Source organism: Budorcas taxicolor, chromosome 3 (assembly GCF_023091745.1).
Source record: "Budorcas taxicolor isolate Tak-1 chromosome 3, Takin1.1, whole genome shotgun sequence".
Lineage (NCBI taxonomy): Eukaryota > Metazoa > Chordata > Mammalia > Artiodactyla > Bovidae > Budorcas > Budorcas taxicolor.
In genome coordinates this window covers 82,743,994-82,760,810 of record NC_068912.1, presented here as the reverse complement: position 1 = coordinate 82,760,810, position 16,817 = coordinate 82,743,994, and the positions used below count along the sequence as shown (strand labels likewise).

The 16,817-nt window shown below is 34.2% G+C and overlaps 1 protein-coding gene across 1 annotated transcript in view; it reads left to right on the top strand.

Moving 5' to 3' along the window:
* The window catches only part of ATG4C (autophagy related 4C cysteine peptidase), a 72,047-nt gene that overhangs the window by 9,595 nt on the left and 45,635 nt on the right, over window positions 1–16,817 (top strand). The window contains exons 2-4 of the mRNA XM_052637662.1: window positions 2,689–2,772; window positions 13,925–14,158; window positions 16,288–16,612. Coding sequence (XP_052493622.1) covers window positions 2,689–2,772; window positions 13,925–14,158; window positions 16,288–16,612 — 643 coding nt within the window. The remainder of the gene's footprint in view (window positions 1–2,688; window positions 2,773–13,924; window positions 14,159–16,287; window positions 16,613–16,817) is intronic.

Sequence of the window (16,817 nt, the reverse complement as noted above, 5' to 3'; positions counted from 1 at the left end):
ATAATTCATCCTTCTTCTAAATCATCCTTCATGATTTCTGTTCCTCCAGAAAATTGTTATCATCTCTACTGTTTCAATGTCTTTGATTTGTTTGCATCTTTTAAAGCTTTATTTGTGATTTTATAATTGCTAACTTAATGGACTGTAGGTTTTGGGGTAACAGTTTGTTTATGGTGACTCTCCTAAGACAGTCCTCAGTGAATCACATTTTGTGTTGTCTTTTTTTCTCATTTGAATCTGTGCTGGACTGTGTCTTACGTCAACCAATAGAATGAGAAAGGAGGCTATGTCAACTCTAGGCCTGACTCTTAGGAGACAACTTCTACTCTCTTTGTGCACTATAACTTATTGCTTATGTAAAATGTAGATCATTGCAGAGCCTCAGACTCTGACGCAGATTCACCTTTCTTTCTTTTGGAAGGACTGGTGACTGGTAAGAGGGTGTAGGTTGAAGGTAAAGCATAGGGACAGAGAAGTCCTCCTTAAAGGCTTTTTGTTTGTTTTTAAGGTTGTGTTTATAAAGTTCTTAGGACTTACTTTGGAAATATTGCCTTTTGGAGAGGGGGGAATTGTTACTGGTTAGGGGGTTAAAATCATTCTAGCATGGTACTAATAACACTCGTAAATTGGGAACAACAAAAACTGCATGTTTGAACTAGAAGATGATTTAAATGGATTGAAATGGGCTGATATTGGGGAGGATAATTTTGTCATGGAATAATATGAACCAAATAGTAAAGCCTGCTTTGAGTATAGATGAAAATTAGTGGAAAAGATAGCTCTAAAGGTAATTTGTATCATATTGAAGAAAGTCTTTAGTATCACAGAGAAGTTCATTATAAATCTGTTAGGTTAATGAGTCATTGAGGTTGGTTTTTGAGCAAATGAGTAGATGAATTACCTAATCAAAGCTGAGCCACAGGGAGATTAATTTGGCAGGGATAAGTGGCATATGCTAGCATGGGGAAAGACTGATGACAGAGAAGCCATTTGGGGGAGTACTGCAAATTAGACTTTGGAGTAATCCAAAGTCTAATCAGTGTATCTGACTTTCCATTGTCTCTGTTTCAGTACCAAACTCAGATACTTGTATGATTTTTATTATAAATACATATTTTAATGTACTTGTTCTTTGTACTTATTTGTATTATAGTCTTTAAGGAAGCACTTTCATAAAAGTCACTCATTTAAAATTTGTAACAACTCTGTTAAATATAAATGCTGGTCTGCTTAAGACTAGACTAGTCTTGACTCCCAGTTTCAGATTCTGTTTCTCTGTTCTTACATTTTAGGAGCTGCTTTTTAAAGCTACATTAGCATGCAGGAATTTCATATACTTGGGAATATTCAGGAATATAATGGGCAAGTGCTTTTCTTAGGAAATAGAGAATATTAATGGCATCATAAAAAGCCAAAAGGGTAGTACCTTTTAGATATAGACAATTTAGTTGGAAGAAAATTGAAAGAGTTAGAGTTTGCAGCTAAAAGTTGAGGATTGAGGATTTGGTTTGGGAGGTGGAAAATTGAGATGAAAATGTCTGAAAGCTTCGTATATCACTTTCAGAAATCCTTATTAAGCCGAAATGATGGGGTTAAAACAGATTTCCCTAGGAAACTTCAGCGATCTACTTTTATCATAAGCATTAGTATACTCTGGGAGAAGGAAATGGCAACCTATAGTACTCTTGGCTGGAAGATCCCATGGACAGGGGAGCCTGGTAGGCTACAGTCCATGGGGTTGCTAAGAGTCGGACATGACTGAGCGACTTCACTTTCACTTTTCACTTTCATGCATTGGAGAAGGAAATGGCAACCCACTCCAGTATGCTTGCCTGAAGAATCCCAAGGACAGAGGAGCCTGATGGGCTGCTGTCTACGGGGTCGCGCAGAGTTGGACACTACTGGAGTGACTTAGTGGCAGCAGCAGCAGTATATTCTGTGATCTTATCCCTAAATTACTTCATTGGAATGTTCAAATATTTTAAACTTTTAAGTTATCTAAAATGGAAGGAAATACAAGAAATTGGTAATACTTATTGCCTTTCGGAAGATGGTTGGTGTCAAGGAAACTGGAGTAGAATTTTTAACTTTTAATTTTTATACCGTGAAAACATTGTGATCTGTTTGAAAATAAATTAAAACTAAAATGTTTTCTCTGTTATGATCTTTAAGTGGATAGAATGTGGTTAAAATACTTAGCTTTATTTGAAAATATTTAATGTAAGTGCCCTGTATTTTCAGAGAAGGCAATGGCACCCCACCCCAGTACTCTGGCCTGGAAGGTCCACGGATGGAGGAGCCTGGAAGGCTGCAGTCCATGGAGTCGTGAAGAGTCGTGTCCGACTGAGTGACTTCACTTTCACTTTTTACTTTCATGCATTGGAGAAGGAAATGGCAACCCACTCCAGTGTTCTTGCCTGGAGAATCCCAGGGACAGGGGAGCCTGGTGGGCTGCCGTCTCTGGGGTCGCACAGAGTCGGACATGACTGAAGTGACTTAGCAGCAGCAGCAGCAGCAGCAGTAGCCCTGTATTTTCAGTTCATTGTCAACATAGTTTTGCTCCACTTGTAAAAGATGTACATCTGTATTGAGAATTCGTGATTTGAAATGAAATAAAAGAAAATGCTGCTAAACTTTTAGTCTGAAATCCCTTAATTGCAAAACTGTCTTTCTCTTTGTCTTACTTAGGTTGGGTGTTGAAAACGAAGACATATTTTAGTAGAAATTCTCCTGTATTATTACTTGGAAAATGTTACCATTTTAAATATGAAGGTAAGCACTAAATTTGTAATTCATTTAAAAATCTTTGTAGAAACTCACTGTGTTGTTTTCATTATTCTATTTCTAGATTAATCTACCTTTGACATATTTCTTTTGTTTTTTACTTCCAGTTATTTTTATGTATTTAAGTGGTAAAATACATATAACACAAAATTTGACATCTTCGTCATTTTTAAGTGTACAGTTCAGTGGTATTAAATACATTCATAATGTTGTGTTACTATCATTACCATTCATCTATAGAATTCTTCATCTTGTAACACTGAATTTGGTACCCATTAAACAGTAACTCCTCATTCCTCTCCCTTATTCTTGTATTTAAGGGAGTGTCTGATGAGGATTGCCAGATTTATATGTGTGTGTTTTAACTCTGTGTTCTGTGTTGTGATTTTTGATGGCCATTTTGCTTTGTCTGGCCACCATTTGGTGTAGACCTGCTGCCATTTTGTTAGAACTTGATTTTCTTTCCCTGTGCCTTGAGACCAGGGCTCTCAGAAACACTTATCTAGACTATTTCTAACTCCTGAGACTGAGGGAAAAGGGGAAAAAGACTTTAAAAATTTTATTTATTTCAACGATTTTTTATTTTATTTATTTATTTATTTTTTTTACTTTATTTTACTTTATAATACTGTATTGGTTTTGCCATACATTGACATGAATCCACCATGGGTGTCCCATTTTATTTTATTTTATTTTATTTATTTATTTATTTAACTTTATTTTACTTTACAGTACTGTCAACTATTTTTTATAAGCTAGTAAATTTTATATTGTAATATCTAATTCATGACTAAACTTAGAAAATGAAGCTAGATCTTGCGCTGTCTAAATATGTCTTGGTATGTCTTTGTCTCTGGGTAATATTTTTGAGGTTAATTTGTAAATGAGCTGTATTTATTTGGCTTAAAAAAAGGTAAGCACTTACAAATCAAAGAATTCTAAATTAAGCAATAAATTCCAGGTTCATGTGAACTGGGAAATATTCAGTATTAAATACCTGATATTAATGTTTGTTTGTTGACCTATCTAATATAGACATGTCTTAGAGTAATTAACATTAAGTAGAATATTTTCCAGAGAAGGCAATGGCACCCCACTCCAGTACTCTTGCCTGGAAAATTCCATGGACGTAGGAGCCTGGTAGGCTGCAGTCCATGGGGTCGCGAAGAGTCGGACACGACTGCGCAACTTCCCTCCCTTTCCCTCATTCCTCTCTTCCTTTCGGCCCCTGGCAATCTGTATTCTACTTTTTATGCATATATTTTGGCATATATCTTTTAAGAACCTGTATTTTATGTAACACATAAAATATGGATAGAAGGTTAACTATGCTAATTCCTAACGCATAAAATATGTTACATAAAATACTGCCATGTGGTTTGAGTTTCTCGTAAATTCCTTGAAATTAAAGTTCGTACCATTTGTACTCCATTTATTATATTCCCTCATAGTTTTGGACTTACAGTATGAGTGATAAATAAATATTATTTGAATTGATATCTTGATATTTTTAATCAAATTCTCTGATAATTTTAAAGTATATGATAATAATTAAAAGTATACCTTCTAGTTAACCTAAAAATGGTAAGTTTTCCAATTTGTAAGATGCTCTAATTTCTGAAACTGTTTACTGTATTTGATGTTTCTGAATTCTTACATATACTCATCCTTTCTGTAATTATTGTGTATTTTCTTTTAATAATTTATACCCTTTATTGAGTGCCTACTATGTGTCAAGCATCATGCTAAACTCTTTGAGAAATGTCTTTAATTCTCACAAGCCTACAAGGTAGATTTAAGTAGGCTCAATAGTAATATAATATTCTGTTTATCACATTTGAAATATTTTAATGCTAATCTTTTCTTTCTTTGTATATCATTATGGACTCATAGGTTTTTAGGTTCTATACTGTGCATTGGTCAGTCTCCACCAGTAATCTTAAGGTACTCAAATTAGCCAGTGGAAATTTCTTTCAGATTGGCTTATCTGTCAACAAATGCTAATTAATTTTGGGAAATTTCCTATTTTCTTCCTTAAGTAGGTGTGCCATGCCCACTTTATACTTTTCAGCCTCAGATATGAAATCAGCCATTCCCAATGAACTCTGGTTTCTTGTGTAGAAAAAGGTGTCATTGTGGAGATATCATTTCTCCAGGCCACTTGAGTGGACAGAGCCAGAGAAGATAAATATTTTTTCTTTTTTTTTCTTATAGAGCCATCAGTGTATAATAGTTGTTTCCAATCTAGTTCTGATGGATCACATTCCCACTTAAATTCTTGATTTTTTAATTATCTTTTTCTATTATGTAAAGATTTTCTAATAGTTTTTTTGTTTTGCTAAAGATTTTGGTCAAATTACTTTAACCAGAGTCACTCATCTCTCATTATTTATTGACATTTATCTGATGGATAGTTTGTTCAGTTGTTTCAATTCCCTTTCAGTTTGAAGGTGTTGGCAATCTGTTTCACAGATCTAAGTGCTTGCTTAGAAAATGGTGTCTTCCAATCACAGTGGTTTTATTTTGCCTCCCTCTGACTTATCTACAATGAATTAATTTGTGATGATAAATAAGTATAAGATTCCTATAAGGTTATAATCTTAATATGATTATACTACTTTATGCAAAGTCTGTCCTGCTTTTTCAAGGTTTTAAATTTATCTTGCTACCTTTCTTGAACTACAAACTTATATTATGCAATTTTTCTTTCCCAGAGTTTGGTATCATGCTGTGCATTGTTAAGTCAATGTTCATGGTATGTAAATCCAAATGGTCCTTCCAATCAGTATTATTTTGATCAAATACCAAAATTTCATAAAAAATTAAGGTATCTGTAAGAGAAGCAGTTAAGGATTTTATCTTATTTTAAGAAAGCCTCATTTCCCCTTAGATACCATGTCCCGATCTGGCTAGGAGTTTTTTAGATTTTCTCTTAGATGGTTCAGAACACGATGGGTCCAGAGACCATTAAGGAAAAAATGTATGTGTGGTTATCTCTAGCATACCAGTTCTTTCTTAGGGACCCAAAGGATTTAACAATAATAACTGGAGATAAGGCTCTCTCCTTCCTAATTTTGGGGCTGAGGAATGCCTATAGACAATCATTCTAACCTATGGACAAAAAAAATGTACATGGAAAAAAGGGGAAAAAAGTTTTTAAGAAGTAGAGAGGGTAGCACAGAGGCTAGGAAATAATAAAAGTTTTTTTCTGAGCTGAAACCAGCCCAGGGTGGAGCTTTGCCTAGGGATCACTTTATAGAACAGAAGGAAGGGCATGAAAGTTACATTTCAAAGGGTCTTCTTGGATATGGTTTTGGTTCTTGTGCTGTCTCTGCTATTTTCATGGATCTCTCTTATTCCAGATATTGCCAAGATTATGCCCAAGTGTTATGGAAATAAGATCCCACAATGTGGAATTTTTTGAAACATGACTTTTTGCCATTTACTAAGAAAGGGTATGTAGGAAGAAATTAATTATTTAGAAGTACATTGCTCAATTTGGACATTTTCCAGATCTTGTTCTGTTATTGATTTTTAATTCCATTGTGTTCAAAGAAAACACTTTTATGATTCTAATCTCTTTAAAGTTATTGAGACTTGCTGTATGGTCTAAATATGGTATAATGTTCTAAATATGGTAAATGTTCTTTGTGTGCTTGACAAGAATGTGTATTCTATTACTGAAATGTTCTAAAAGGACAGTTAAGTCAAGTTGATTGAGTTCAAATCTTTATTCTTGCACTGTCCTACTTGTTAAGAGCGATATTAAAATCTCAGACTGTAATTGTGGATTTATCTATTTCTCCTTGCAGTTTATTAGTTTTTGCTTTATCAATTTTGAAGCTCTGTTATTGAATGCATAAACATTTAGAATTGTTTGGTCTGTTAATGAATTGACCCCTTTATAATTATAAAACCCTTATTTATCCCTGCTGATATTTTTTGGTCTGAAATATACTATCTTATATTAAGCTTTCTTTTGCTTAGGGTTATATGGTATATCTTTTTAAATATTCTAAAACATTTAATCTATTTGTCTTTATGTTTAAAGTTTGTTTCCTGTAGGAAGTGAATAGTTGAATCTTGCTTTTTTATCCAATCTGATAATCCCTGCCTTTTAATTATGTTGTTTAGACTATAGGCATACTTTGGAGATAATGTGGGTTTGGTTCCAGACCATTTCAATAACGCAAATATTGCCATAAAATAAGTTGCACAATTTTTAAAATTTCCCAGTACATATAAAGGTTGTATTTACACAGAATAATAGTGTAGTGAGCATGCAATAGCATTATATCTCGGAGAAGGCAGTGGCACCCCACTCCAGGACTCTTGCCTGGAAAATCCCATGGAAGGAGGAGCCTGGAAGGCTGCAGTCTCTGGGGTTGCTGAGGGTCGGACACAACTGAGCGACTTCACTTTGACTTTTCACTTTGATGCATTGGAGAAGGAAATGGCAACCCACTCCAGTGTTCTTGCCTGGAGAATCCCAGGGACGAGGGAGCCTGGTGGGCTGCCGTCTACGGGGTCACACAGAATTGGACACGACTGAAGTGACTTGGCAGCAGCAGTAGCAGCAGCAGCATTATATCTAAAAAATAATATTGTTGTTTAGTTACTCAGTTATGTCCAACTCTTTGTGCCCCCAAGGACTGCAGCACATCAGGCTTCCCTGTCCTTTACTATCTCCCAGAGTTTGCTCAAACTCAAATCCATTGAGTCAGTGATGCCATCCAACCATCTCATCCTCTTTCACTCCCTGTCCTCCTGCCCTCAATCTTTCCCAACATCAGGGTGTTTTCTAATGAGGTGGCCAAAGTATTGGAACTTCAGCTTCAGGATCAGTCCTTTCAGTGGATATTCAGGATTGATTTCCTTTAGAACTGACTGGTTAGATCCCCTTACAGTCCAAGGGACTCTCAAGAGTCTTCTTCAACATCACAGTTAGAAAGCATCAATTCATCAGCCCTCAGCCTTCTTTATGGTCCAACTCTTACATCTGTACATGACTACTGGAAAAACCATAACTTTAACTATATAGACCTTTGTTGGCAAAGTGATGTGTCTGCTTTTAATACACTGTCTAGGTTTGTCATAGCTTTTCTTAAGGAGCAAGTGTCTTTGAATTTCATGGCTGCAATCACCAATGCGGTTATTTTGGAGCCCAAGAACATAGAATCTGTCACTGTTTCCATTTTTCCCCCATCTGTTTGCCATGAGGTGATGGGCACAGATGCTATGATCTTTGCTTTTTTAAATGCTGAGTTTTAAGCCAGCTTTTTCACTCTCTTCTTTCAGCTTCATCAAGAGGCTCTTTAGTTCCTCTTTGCTTTCTACCTTTGGTGTCTTCTACATATCTGAGATTATTGATATTTCCTCTGAGATTCTTGATTCCAGCTTGTGCTTCATCCAGCTTGGCATTTTGCATGATGTACTCTGCATATAAATTAAGTAAGCAGAGTGACAGCATACAGCCTTGATGTGCTCCTATTTTTGAACCAGTCCATTGTTCAATGTCCGGTTCTAACAGTTGCTTCTACATACCTTAATTAAAGATTACTTTATGACTAAAAAGTGCTAATCATCATCTGACAATGCAGGGTTGTCAACAAAGCTTCAGGTGTAAAAAATTCACTATTTGCAAAGCACAATAAAGTGAAGATTAGTTAAACAAGATATGCCTGTGTTCACCTTTTATATGGTTATTGATATAGTAAAGTTTGTCATCTCATTGTTTACTTTCTATTTGTTAAATCTGCTTTGTTCCCTTTTCCTCTTTTCTACCTTCTTTCAGAATATTTGAATATTTCTGGTTTCTATTTTATCTCTTTGCTGGCTGATTAGCTATAACTTTTTATTATGTTGTTTTGCTGGTTACTTTAAGGTTTTGTATACATCTTTAACTTATCACTGTCTACCTTCAAGTGGTATTATATCAACTTACATATAGTATAAGAACCTTGGAGTGGTGTATTGCACTTCCCTCCTCCTTGTCTTTATTGTGCTGTTAGTGTCATATATTTTATTTATTTGTGTCTTATACATGCCACAATACATTGTTATTGTTTTTGTTTCAACAGTCAATATCTTTCAATAGATTTAAGTGGTAAGAAAACTTACGTATTTGCTCATGTATTTATTTTTGGTATTTCTCATGCCTTTGTATGAATCCATATTTCTATCTGCTAAATTTCATTTTTTTTCTGCTTGAAGGACTTATTTTAACATTTCTTACAGTGCAGGGGTGCTGGTGATATATTCTTGCAGCTTTTGTATCTCTGAAAGAGTCTTGCTTTCATTTTTGAAAGATATTTTTGCTGAGTATAGAATTTTGGGTTGATGGTTTTTTTCTTTCTGTGGCTTTAAAGATATTGCCCTTTTATCTTCTTCAGTTCAGTTCAGTCACTCATTCGTATCTGACTCTTTGTAACCCCGTGAATCACAGCATGCCAGTGGAAACAGTGTCAGACTTTATTTTTGGGGGCTGCAAAATCACTGCAGATGGTGATTGCAGCCATGAAATTAAAAGACTCTTACTCCTTGGAAGGAAAGTTATGACCAACCTAGATAGTATATTGAAAATCAGACATATTACTTTGCCAACAAAGGTCCATCTAGTCAAGGCTATGGTTTTTCCTGTGGTCATGTATAGATGTGAGAGTTGGACTGTGAAGAAAGCTGAGTGCCGAAGAATTGATGCTTTTGAACTGTGGTGTTGGAGAAGACTCTTGAGAGTCCCTTGGACTGCAAGGAGATCCAACCAGTCCATTCTGAAGGAGATCAGCCCTGGGATTTCTTTGGAAGGAATAATGCTAAAGCGGAAACTCCAGTACTTTGGCCACCTCATGTGAAGAGTTGACTCATTGGAAAAGACTCTGATGGTGGAGGGATTGGGGGCAGGAGTAGAAGGGGACGACAGAGGATGAGATGGCTGGATGGCATCACCAACTCAACGGACATGAGTTTGAGTGAACTCCGGGAGTTGGTGATGGACAGGGAGGCCTGGCGTGCTGTGATTCATTTATCTTCTTGCTTGTTTTGTTTACTGTGAGAAATGTGATGTTATCCTTATCTTTCTTTGCGCATAATGTCTTTTTTACTCTTCACTGCTTTTAAGATTTTTTTTCTCTATCACTAGTTTGAAATAGTTTGACTATGATGTGAAGTGGTGTTGTTTTCTTCATGATTGCTTGGGTTTTGATGAATTTCTTGAAACTGTTGTCTCATAGCTTTCACCAGTTCTGAATTTTTTTAGCCATTTTGTCTTCAAATATTTTTTTCTACCCTCCCCTCTCTCCCCTCTCCTTCTGGATCTCCAGTTGGACACATATTAGCATGAATGAAATTGTGCCACATCTCACCGATGTGCTTTTATTCTTTTAAAGAATTCTTTTTCTTCTCTGTGTTTTAATTTGTCTAGTTCCTAGTGCTTTGTCCTCAAGTTCACCCGTCTTTTGATCTTTTCCTCAACAATATCTAACCTGTCATTAAATCCCAGTCAGTATATCTTTTATGTTGGACATTGTAGTTTGTATGTCTAAAAATTCCAGTAAAAAGATTTGTTTCTACTTATCTTTTTGAACATATTTAATATTGTTGTGGGGTTTTCCAGGTGGTGCTAGTGGTAAAGAACCTGCCTGCCAGTGCAGGAGATGTAAGAGGCTTAAGTTCAATTCTTGCCTGGGAAGATCCCCTGGAGGCGGGCATGGCAACCCACTCCAAGACTCTTACAGCATGGCAGGCTATATATAGTGAATAGAGCAGCATGGCAGGCTGTAGTCCATAGGATTGCAAAAAGTTGGACATGATGGAAATGACTTAGCACAGCACAGCACAATATTGTAATATTAAAAGTCTTTTAATGTCATTGTTTGCTAATTCTAGCACTTTTGTTAGTTTGGGTTCAGTTTTGATTGACAGAGTATTCTCTTTTTGGCTTGTGTTTTCCTGCCAATTTGTATGCTCAATTGATTGCCAGACATTGTATTATTTAACTTTTGGGGTGCTGGATATTTTTGTATTCTGAGTATTGCATTGTGTGATTATGCCACTTTATTAATCCATTTTACTTGTGGTGGAGATTTGGATAGTTTCAAGTTTTTGGCAATCAGTAAGAGCCCTGCTGTGAATATTTTTGTACATGTGCTTTAATGAACATGTATATGGATTTTCATACAGTATGTATACCTGGGGATGTAATTGCTGAGTCACAGGGTATTGATATGTTCAGTCTCAGTATATAATACCAGATAATTTTACAAGCCAGTTGTGCTAATTTATATTTCTGCTAGGTGTGTATAAGAATTCTGCTTGCTCTCAGCTCACCAGTACTTGGTATTTTTCATATTTATTAGAGAAACATTTTATCTTAATTTGCATTTGTTTGGTAACTGATGAAATTGAGCATATTTTCATAGATATTTTTCCATTTAAACATGTCTTCTATTAAATTGTCTCTCTAGATTGTCTCCATATATTTTGGATATAAATCCATTTTTGAATATATCTACAGGAAATGTTGTCTCCTACTCCCTTAGTTACTTTTTCATCATTTATCTTTTGAAGAGCTCATTATTTTAAAGAGTTCATAATTTTAATATAATCTGGTTGACTTTTTTACTTTCTTAAATGGTTAGTAGTTTTTGGATTCTTGCTCACTTTAGGACATGATTTTCTCTCTAGTGTTTTGAAGCTGTCATTTTGTGTGTGTATGTTTTCTCTCTGTTTTTTTTTTTAAGATCAGCTCTTTGTCTTTTGTGTGGGCTTCGTTTTGTTCTACTCAGAATTCATATATTTCTTAAAATCTGAGAAAATTTCAGTCACTTTTAATTATAGTTTTTCTCTATTTTTCTTGTTCTCCTGTACATCTTTGACAAGCTTTTCTGTTATTAGTTTTTTTTTTTTATGTCTCTTAATTTCTTTGGTTTTTAGATATTTTATGTTATTTTGCCTCTCTGTGCTGTGTTCTAAGTAATTTTTTTAGTTTTTCTGGTTCCTTGATTATCTTCTGAGCTATGTATAGTTTTCTATTTAATCTATACCAAATTTTTATTTTCTGTTATTATTATTATGATTTATTTCTAGCAGTTCCTTTTGGTTTTCTTTTACATGTGCCTGGTCAATTTTAATAGTCTGTTTTATGTTATTTGTCCAACTTTTTTTATTGGTGAGAAGCAGACTTTCCCTGAGCTCTCAATATTACTAGCGATTCTCTTCTCTTTCCTCTATCAGCTTTCTTTCTCACTCTTTTAGTGGTTCTTTTAGGCATTCTCATTCTTCATAAACATCTGCTCAGAAGTCTGTTCCATCATGGGAAACCAAAGCAAAGCAAAACAAAATTTAAAAAACATCTCTTCCTTTGATTCCATTTGTCTTACATTCACCTGACAAATGCTTATTGTGCATCCTATGGACTGAACTCTGTGTTAGGCACTGAACATTCAGAGGTCCAGAAGATAAACACATTTCTTCCTCTCTGGTATACTTGAAATCTGGATGGAAAGCAGATGTAAATAAAAAAATATTCTTGATATAACTAATACTGTAAAAAGGAAAGCCAGTCAAGGAGTGGAATAGAAGGAGCAGTATTATAGTGGAAAGTGAACAGGGCAACAAAGTCCATTTTTTTTTTTTAAGTTCATTTAGTACTAGCAGTTACTAGCAGTTTTCTAATAATATTTAGAGTAAATATTAAGAGGGAGACTAGACCTTAAAAGAATAAGGAATTAGTCACTTTGTCAAGTTAGAAAATTAGAAACTATGTGTTTGGCAAGCCACAGGATAAGGCGTGATAGTTATGTATTATTGTATTCAATTTAAAACAAATTTAAATGTCTCCTAAAGTAGAAACTTTTGACATATTTATAGTGCCATATTCAGTTTCCAGGCATTTTAGTTTTTATTTATAATTAGATTCAAGGTTTAGTATTAAGAGAAATTCATTGATAAAAGAGGCTTGGCATGTATTCTTTTAATTATTAAAACTGTATGCTACAATTTAGCTCCATTAAACTGAATATTATAAAGTTTGGGTGATTATAATTTTTTCAGAATGAGCTTGAAGAGGGATAGATGCAGAAAACATGAGGAATAAAAGTGTGATAAAACTGCTTTAACATCTTGCAGAATGGCATTAAAAATTAAACTCCTTGGAATTGAGAGTTATAGGCAGATTTATTTACCTATCCATCCATCCACCCAAACCAGCCAACATTTATTAGGATCTGTTTGTGCTCGGTACTGTATGCATGCAGAAGCTGAAAAGATCTGGAAAGATCAGGGAATGTTAGTTCATTCTGAGCACTGGTGTTTTGTAAATTATTGGGCAAATAGTGACCATAGTTTTCACATAGAAATTGTGTTAGAATCAATTTGGAAAGGCTTTAAAACATTACATATGTGAGTGGCAACAATTAAAAAATACATTTTAACATGATCGGGTGACATCATATTTAACAATTTTATTTGCTGTTGTTCAGTTGCTCAGTCCTGTCTGACTCTTTGCTGCCTGATGATGGACTGCAGCACTCCAGGCTTTCCTGTCCTTTACTGTCACCTGGAGTTTACTCAGACTCATATCCATTGAGTTGATGATGCCATTAGCTTATTAGTTTTGGTTTTATAATTTGAGTATAAATGTTCCTAACAATAAATACATCTATATTTTATTTGAGCTAGTTATCATATGATATAGTTGTCTCATATGATATAGTTATATGATTATATACATTTTTTACATATTGGCAAATCATGATATTTTATTTGCAAATCTCATTTTAGAGAGTGCTAATATCTATATATTGAGCCAAGGGAGGCAGAAAGGAAACATATTTTTATGTTATCTCATTAGAGTTGATTATGTTTGGAATATAGAATGTTATTAGTAACAACAGAATTACTGATAATACCTTATATTAGTTAGTACCAAAGTGTACAAAACATTTCCGCATTCATTCTCATTTGATTTTCATAACAGTCTGAACAGAATGGAAGATTTATCTTCATTTAAATCTGAAGAAAGAATTGGATTGTGCCATACTCCATATGAACAGTAATGGGAATATATTACCATTACTGACATTTCTTTGTATATATATTTATATATTACTTTGTATATTTTTTTTATATTTTTATTTTGTAGATGAAGATGAACTCTTACCTGCAAGATCAGGGTGTACAATAGAAGATCATGTGATTGCAGGAAATGTAGAAGAATTTCGTAAAGATTTCATTTCAAGAATATGGCTTACCTACAGGGAAGAATTTCCTCAAATAGAAGGCTCAGCTTTGACAACAGACTGTGGTTGGGGCTGTACATTAAGAACTGGCCAGATGCTGTTGGCTCAAGGACTCATACTACACTTTCTTGGTAGAGGTAAATCAAATTTTTGGTTTTGGGAGTTTTATTGTTGTTGTTTAAATTTAAGACTAGCTTGCAAACTGAATGAAATTCCCTGATGTTCATTTTCTTGACTCTCTGATGTCTTCTGAAGTTGAACCTAATTTAGCAAGTAACATAACATCTTTGCTGAATTGGGCCAGTATGACTTTAACTTTCATGATTCACCTTTCCAAAATACAGGTTGAATGTAAATATTATTCATGGCTACCACTATGAATTAAGTTCAAGTTTTAGTAGTCTTTGGATTTTTTTTGTTTTTGTTATTATTTAGTTCTTTTCAGTTGGACTCTCTGGATTATCTGCAGTTTGTAAATTCTGGCAGCAATGACTGAGCAGATAATTATTGTGCAGTTAATATTGTTACATTAAAATATTTTTATATTATTTAAATCTTAAGAAATTTTGTATTGGTTTCTTTATTTTTCACTCTACATATCATCAGTAATGCTTTAAAATTATTTGTATTTTTATAAATATGGCTATAATCAGTTAAATTGATTGTTATTTTCTATTGATAAATAAAGTCATCTTACTTTTAAGACTCTCAAAAATGTCATTGATACCTAACTTACATATATCTATTTTTTCTGATGTGCCACCTTTCTTAACATTTCCACTAGTTTATTGTTACGTAATATGTACGTTTGTAGGAAGATTTTAGTTTACCATTTTAGGCTATCGTATCTGGTTACTACTAAGTATCATTATATTTTTTTAGGTGTTAGATAATTTTCTGCAATGCCCAGCAAATATTTAATAACCTTTCTGTAGGTATTATTGATGAGATCATTTAGAGAGAATATTTATTCCAGAATGGTGTAGATATTGCAAGAAAAGGAACTCTTCAGCTTTTCCTGGGATGCTTTATTTGCAATCATGGACACAAATTGGAACACTTTTCACAGTCCTGACTTGGCCTCTGAACCTGTGACTCATTTGGCTAACTTAAAATTGCATGAATGTTTGGGGACTGTCTTATTATTAAAAAGAGTGAGGTAGTGATATAGTTGATTTTGTGTAGGGGGATCTTTGATCTCTAATGGCTTTATTAACTTTATTTACTAGAGAATTGATATTACTCCCCAAAGAATAATTAAATTATTTTGAAATGAGTGTATGAGAAAAAAAGACCTTGAAAAGAAATATTAAACTTCCATGGTTAAACTTTTATTTTAATGTATAACCAAAACAAAACACATTTTCTGAAGTGAATCTCTCATGATTACTGTGAATGATATTCAGTATATTTATTGTGCCTTTGGGTAGTCAAGATCTGGTGAGCAGTATTGGTAATGGAATATAAAATTCTTTATTCCATCTTAGTACTGTAAAAAAAAAAGAAAAGAAAAGAAAGAGAAACATATTCTTGAATTGTCCATTTGTACCTGTTTACTATTTTTTTCTCTTTTATTTTGGTAATTTTTTCCTGATTATATGTAATATATTCCCATTTAAAAAATTTTAGAAACTACAGAAAAGTGTGGAGAATAATATTTCAGCTCTAAAGAAAGCATCATTGATAAATTAGCATGTTTTCTCTGCTTGTACCTTTATTTTTTAAGCACCTTTATTAATCTACATACTATAAATTCACTCATTTAAAGTGAACAATATTTCAGTGGTTTTTAGTGTATTTACAAAATTTTGCAATTATCCCCATAATCTGATTTTAGGACATTTTCGTCTTCGCCCAGAGAAACCACATGCTGATAGTGCTGTGCTGTGCTTAGTTGCTTAATTGTGTCCAACTCTTTGCAACCCCATGGACTATAGCCTGCCAGGCTCCTCTGGATTTTTCCAGGCAAGGATACTGGCATGGGTAGCCATTCCCTTCTCCAGGGGATCTTCCCGACCCAGGTATTGAACTGGGGTCTCCTGCCTTGTAGGCAGATTCTATACCAGCTGAGCTACAAGGGAAGCCCATACTAATAGTGGTCATTCCCAGTATTCCTCCTTCCCCATATACAACCATAAATCTACTCTCTGACTTTATTTTAGTTTAGTAACTCATGTAACTTTAAATGGTGCATACTTATTTTAGTAAAATTGCTAAAGTCTAACTATTTAAAAGATCTGAATAATTTGCTTTGTAACTACTATAGCTTGGACCTGGCCAGATGCTTTGAACATTGAAAATTCAGAGTCTGAATCTTGGACTTCCAACACTGTAAAAAAGTTTACCACATCATTTGAAGCATCGCTTTCAGGGGAAAGAGAACTCAAAACCCCAACAGTTTCTCTGAAGGAAAAAATCGAGAGATATTCTGATGAGATGCAAAATGAAATTTATCACCGGAAAATCATCTCTTGGTTTGGTGATTCCCCCTTGGCTCTCTTTGGTTTACATCAGCTAATAGAATATGGAAAGAAGTCTGGGAAAAAAGCTGGAGATTGGTATGGACCAGCTGTGGTTGCTCACATTTTAAGGTAAAATTGTTTTAAAGTCTTCCATCTTATGACTGAGTTCCTCAGGCTCAGAGATACTGATTTTTGCAGTGTATATATATTATTAGAACTTTTAAAACCTAACTGTATGAGAATATTTATAAAGGAACTTATATTTGCTATTAGGGAAAAGACAAGACATATTGTGACTCTAGTCTCATTTAATTTACTGACAAATTTTTCTTCT